Raw genomic sequence first — 6,633 nt, 5'->3', positions numbered from 1 at the left:
TAAACATACTGTCAAGTTTTTATAGGGACCATCTGTTCAATAGAAAGTAGTTCCAATGAAAACCGTGCACAGCAACATGCAGTGTAATAGGGACACTTTCTGCACAGATGCACTGCTGTAGCCTTCACACTTGCACAATATTCCATTCACCTGTATAGTACTGGGGTTGAGACAAATCCCAGAACCTGAACTGGCTAGAGACTACTACACACGCTGCTGAAACCAAGGTTGACGTTACATTTTGAGAAACATGCTCCTTTGCTTTTTCACTGAAAATTAGGTGATGAATGCCACTCTCTGGAAACGGCCTAGCTCTGCTCAAACACGGCCCCCCCCTCAGGACCTCCAAAGTGCACTGATGGCTCGTAAAGCTGTCGGTGCACTTTAAGGTTCCAGGTGGTGTGTTCCTGAACAGGCCAGCTGTTGCCTGTCTTGATGCTAAACCACTCAGTTTTCTTAATAAATGCCAAATTAGCCCAGTGTGTTTTCTCTTGTTATACCAATTGTTTTGTTCAATGCTTTTTTTTAAATCTCGAGTAATAAAAATGAGAAAAAGCATTTTCCTTGTCTTCTTTAGTAGCATTTGTACATTTGAGTCCTGTTACAATACAAAAGCACCAAAGTCAATAGCGGCTGCATATCTTAACAACTAGCCAAAGCTGCCGACAAATCACATATGTTCAACAAATCCACAACATATCTTTTAGCATGACAGCGATAAGTCTGCAGCACAGCCTCCACACCCATAATGGAAACGCACACAGTCACAATTCTGAACTGTACATAAAAAAAGCTAGCAAGTGTTAAGGCACTCAAAACAGCCAGTAAGATGTGTTACTGTAACCAAAGTGAGGTCACAGCAGGACTGTAGGTTTGTCTGCATCAGACCTGAAATCATATCCACCAGTGTGAAAACACCTAGCCCTCTGTCCCATCAAAAACATCCTGTTCAATCAAACATTCACCATCTTCATCCCTCCCCTTCCATGAACTGGTCTGTGCTGTGGCATAAATATACTGTAGCAAACATAGTGCAATACCCACTGCAACTATACAAGGGCTTTAATGCTTTCAGGGTAGAGATAATGATTAGGTGCCCCGAGGTCTCCAAACCTGGATTCCCTAGAAGGTGAACCTGTTGCTGTTGGAGTGGCCGACCTTGTCCAGGTTGGGGTTGCATGCGAACTGGATCATCGGTGGTGGTCCACACATCAGGATGAGGGTGTTGTCGCTGGGAGGCGGCAGGTGTTCCCTCACCATATCCTCGCTGATGAAACCTTGGCTGTACTCCCAGTCTGAAACACAAGTTCAGCAACAACCCAGTTCAGGAGGGTTTATATTCATCAGCATCACTAACACCTTTAACAGTGTACACTCTGGTGACACCTGCTGGTCAGAATCACGTATTGCTGTTCAAGTGCAATTTTGATTTTGCTGCTTTGAGTATTTAATTTATACTAGAAACATTTCAGAGAGAAGCATTCTTTTTTTTTTAATTTCCTGTGACTAATTACTCTTCAGATTACCACTTATACAAAGTACTGACAACAACACAGTTCCAGCATTAACAAAACAATCATCCTTTGAAAGGGTCATTTGTATACTACTACCCAAGCAACATTTTAAATGCAGCACCATAACTAGTGGAGTATTTTAAGACTGGCATTTCTACTTTAATTAAAAGATGTGATCACTCCTTCCACCACGGTCGACACTCAGTTGCCAGTTTATTAGGTACAGTCCTGCCATAAATCCTCCATGAATGTTTCATCTGATTCAGATTCAACTATGATCATTCTGGAGGATGGAGTTCATGCTGCATTATACAGTCAGGTGTTTGTTATTTAGCCTCACTGGTAAAAATGGGGTGGACAAAAGAACAGAAACACCTGACACTATAATGATTCGACAATGATCACAGAGTTGGATCAACACATCTCAAATAGTCGACAATGATCACAGAGTTGGATCAACATCTCAATAGACTGAACACAAACTGAATGTTATCACATTAATGAGGGAGGATTTTTTTTTACAGAACTATTGGATTAGACTGAGCTGTATCTGGGTGTACCTAATAAACTGACAACTGAGTGTGGCAGTAGTTACAAATTATGATTATTTTCATTATCAATTAATTAGCAGATTTTTGCTCAAATAAGCATTTGGTCCAGACAATGTCATGAAAAATGTCCATCACAATGAAAGTTGCATCTTAAAATGTCATCATACCTAACACACACACACACACACACACACACACACACACACAGGTGCCTCTGCAGTTCATATTTTTCTCAGAAACATACAAGTATTGCCAGAATGTGTAGCTAATTAATTAACAGCAATTTACACAGTCTGGTTCCAACTTCTTGAATCTCAAACTTTGTGAGTTCTCTTACTTTTAAAATGTGAATACTTTGGGGGTTTTGAACCAATTGGCAGTTTGAAAACATCACCTTGGGCTCTTGTTACTTTTGATGGACATTTTATTCCATGTTGTGACATTTGCAGAGCAAACAGTTAATCGTGAAATGAACACAGATAGAAATATGTGAATAATATCAAGTATAAATGAGAAGGGAACTACAGGATGACAAAAACAACCATCAGACGCTTAGTGAATGAAACCAGTGTGTTTGGAGTATGAATACATAGAAATACAGAAGAACTCACCCTCAGGTGCTCTGTCCAGGGTGAACCACAACTTGAAGCGGTCCGGGTTGTTCACCTGGATCTCCTCCAGCTCTGGACGCAGCAGGATGTCTTTCTCAGTCTGAATGCATCAGGAATGAAATGTTTGTCTTAACTGCTGTGCTCTGAGCTCCACCCGTTCCATCAGAAAGCAAATAAAAACGTGTACTGTGAACAAAACGTGACTGATTACACTCACCTGGTTGGCAAACAGCAGGTGACACACTGTCCGGTCATGTGGGTCCTTCATTATCGCTGTGATCAGCTGCAACATGGGAGTGATTCCTGCCAGAGCAAGTACATGCCATTCATTATACATACAGCACGTGGACATCCTCTGTGCTAGTGGTCAGGGGCAAAGACCTTTTAGTTCCAATTAGGGGAAGTTTTAAAAGTCTGGGAAAATTTGCCTTCAAGTCTTAGTAGTATAATAATAAATAATAATAATAATAATAGTTCTATAACATTAAACATCCAGTATCAAAATCATTTATTAAAACAATAATAAAGAGTTTACACTCAAAGCTGAGCTGTGTGTGTGTGTGTGTGTGGTCTGACCATAAATGATTGACAGTGAACGAACAACCCAACCGAGACCCTCCCACCTCAGACCAGTGAGAAGAACACAGAGGGGGAAATGGTGTGTTCATGCAGAGTCTAATCACTGGTAGTAAAATGTGTTTTCAGGGCCTTGAGTGCGACAGTATGAAGGAAGTCAGTTCAGTTCAATCTTGCTTTTTTGCTCATTTGTAATATACATTTTTTTAAATCCACAAACTGTCATGGCTCAGTACAAACGTAGCTAAAGTTCAGCTGGTCCAGAGATTTGCAGCAAGACTGCTCACAAAATCCAATAAGACAATCCACATGAGGCCAATGTTAGCATCCGTCACACTGGGGCTCTGGACGTTTTACGATTGATTTTACTCCCTGATTGTACGGTGCTTCCAGGTTTGCCAGTTTCAGAATGTGATACTGTTCTTTGTTGCACATCCACAGTATAATCTCTGTGGGTTTTGAGCTGGTGCTCACACAAAACGAGACATTGTGAAACACTAACTGGGCCAGCGTGCAATTCTTGGAGGAATGTTTTTAGAGGTTTCTGACATTTTATAGACAAAATGATCAGACCTGCAACAGCTGGCTAATCAAGTCAGTAAGTCAAAAGAAAAATAATCTGCCAACATTCTGATAAATCATTTATTATTCAAGTTTAAATAAAAAGTGCCATTTTCAGCTTCTAAACTATGAAGGTGTTCTTCTTTCTTGTGTATTATTATTGTAAATAGAATATTTGGGATTTTTGACTTGATTTACAGATGTGACCTTGAGAAACCTGAATAGGACATTCTGCAGTATTTTCTGACATTTTATAGCCTAAACACTACATCAGCAATAAAAATCACATCATCAGCAATAAAAACAATTGTCACTTGCTGTGCTATGATAAAATGATTTATATTTAGCCTGTCATCCACTAATCACACTGATCATGAGGCTAAATGCGTCAGGCTAAACAATTTTGTGGCAGATGAAAACTGGGAATACCCCTTACCCGTCCCTCCAGCGATCATGCCCACGTGTTTGGCTGACTTGTTCACAGCTGGAGACTTTTTATCTGGCTGAATGGCAAAAACACCTGTGGAAGGAAAGTTACAGCATCATATCAGGCTGCCGGCGCTCGATCTGTGCCATCAGAAAACTGATCCAGTGCCCACCTTTGCCCTTGTAAACAAGAAGCCCACTGGGTCCTCTGAAGTCGATAGTGTCATTGATCCTGAGGCTCTCCAAGTACTGACTCATCTTCCCCCCCTCAGGGAATTTAGGATTTACACCTTTAAAGTAAATCTGTGCACGAGAGGCGATTAAGAGAAACTGGTTTAGAAAAATAAAATCATCATACATATAAGCAGACATGACTCTCTTTAAGGCTGTACCTTCACCACCAAATCCACAAAGCCTTTGTCATCATCACAGGACACTGGTGTGTAGGGACGGACGACCAGGGTCCCATTGACTTTTGCAGACAGGTAGATATGCTGCCCTGGAAAGGAACACACAAACAACCGAGTGCCCCGGTTTACATGTGATATTAGCAGCTTCATATCAAGTATGCTTGATTACTACTAACAACTTCATGTAATACTAGCTATGTCCTTCAACTCAGAATGGTTGGGAAGTGAGAGATTTCAGTTTTTGATTGTTAATGAATCAAGTATGCTTGATTACTACTAACAACTTAATGTAATACTATCTATGTCCTTCAATCTATGCTGAAAGCCACATATATAGTATAGAGAGCTGAAACAATAAGTCACCTGATAGTTAATTCATCTGCAACTGTTCAGGTAAACCAATCAATTCAGTAGCTTTTCAGACAAACTGCAAACGTTTCTGGTTCCAGCTTCTGAAATGGGAGGGTTCACCTTTTTGTTGTTGTTGTGGTGGTGTTTGGCAACACAACTCTGTCTAATCACAGGTGGAGTCAATCAGGTTGCACCTGATTAAAGTCTAGAGCCGCAGCAAAGGCTCAGAATGGTTTGGAAGTGAGAGACTTCAGTTTTTGATTGTTAATGAATTTTACCGCAATTTCAAAGTCATGTTTTTAACTTTGTTTTATGAGTTAGTGATGCAGACTGATGGACAACAAGGCAATGTAGTAAAATGTAACGGGGTAAAAATGCTCTAAAATATAGTGAAGTCGAAATATGAGGTGCAGAGAGTCCACATACCTCAATATTGTATTTAAGTACAGGTACCTAGTTACTTTTCACCTCTGCTAACAGCACTCAGTCATTTTCAGAATGACTGATGAGTGGCATGTTACTGAGTGCTCGTACTCACCGACAGGGAGGCCGAGGACGTGATCCGGGGAAGGTAGTGCGAAGCGGAACCTCCTGGTGTCATGGCTGACAATCTGCACAGACAACAACAGACACAAGTTGGTCAGAGAGAAAACAGCTACATCGGTGCGTGAACGCACCTGCTGCGTTTAGAACAGACAAAGCGATGGTTTTCTGAGTGCTACCTGTTTGTCTATCAGCCGCAGTGCATACTTAATGTTTGGGTCCTGTAAGGTGATGGCAGGTTTCCTCTTGGAGAAGAAGAGTCTGAAGATGAGGTTGATGACGCTGTCAAAGCCGCTCCGGATCAGCTGTGGAAATACGGTCAAAAGCTGCACAATGACTCAGACCCTCCAGCTGCTAGCATTAGCTACCCACTGTCTGAGAGCTCTGTGGGGCGTTGTCTCACTGAAGTCATTTTTGTTTAATCCGTAAGAGGAAAAATGAGTCAGAGATTCCTGTGGGCAGGCCTGCCCCAAACTCCCAACAGAATGTAGTTAGGAAAACTACATTAGCTAGTGTTAGCCTAAGATAACGCGAAGGAACTGGCTAAAAGTGTAACGTAAAATAAGTCTGGCTACTTCTCATGAAGGCATACTTACACCAATGATGTAGGACAACATTTTCAGTCCGTCTAACCAACTGCACAGCTGCTGCTCGGGAACACAATTTGCAGCAACTCTGTGTGACGGAGGTACGAGCTGTCATGCGAGGTTGTCAAGCTACCTATGTAAAATAAACACATCCGGTCATCGATTTTTGAAAATAATAGGATTGTTTTAGGAAAACCATGCCTCGATTTTTTAAACACGACACCCGGCAAATAAAATATACCTAATGATTAATATGTTGCTGTTATTATACATTTTCTGCCCCTTTCATAACACGGTGTGGAAGTTTTATCAAGTGAGAAACGTACTGTATAGTTGTATTCAAGTAGCCATTATTTTGATAATCCACTTCCTGCGCGGCATTACCATAATAAAACTGTCAAATAATGAAACAAGTCTACTTAATAATTTTCATTTTTCAGTCTATGATTAACCACTAGCACGGAGACCACAGTTTTATGAGGCCATACATTACGTACTTTATT

The 6,633-nt window shown here is 40.9% G+C and overlaps 1 protein-coding gene across 1 annotated transcript; it reads right to left on the bottom strand.

Moving 5' to 3' along the window:
* Positions 1-519: 519 nt before the first annotated feature.
* On the bottom strand, positions 520-6,331 carry LOC109967814 (NADH-cytochrome b5 reductase 3-like). The gene is made up of 9 exons (XM_020613643.1): positions 6,140-6,331; positions 5,723-5,848; positions 5,539-5,611; positions 4,632-4,738; positions 4,413-4,542; positions 4,250-4,333; positions 2,894-2,979; positions 2,677-2,776; positions 520-1,295 (listed from the first exon to the last, which is right to left on the bottom strand). Exons 1-9 carry the CDS (start codon positions 6,158-6,160, stop codon positions 1,123-1,125), a joined length of 900 nt encoding a protein of 299 aa, XP_020469299.1. The 5' UTR covers positions 6,161-6,331; the 3' UTR covers positions 520-1,122.
* Positions 6,332-6,633: the final 302 nt, after the last annotated feature.

Source organism: Monopterus albus, unplaced genomic scaffold (assembly GCF_001952655.1).
Source record: "Monopterus albus unplaced genomic scaffold, M_albus_1.0 scaffold136.1, whole genome shotgun sequence".
In the NCBI taxonomy this organism is placed as follows: Eukaryota; Metazoa; Chordata; class Actinopteri; order Synbranchiformes; family Synbranchidae; genus Monopterus; species Monopterus albus.
This window is presented reverse-complemented; position numbering and strand designations above follow the sequence as displayed.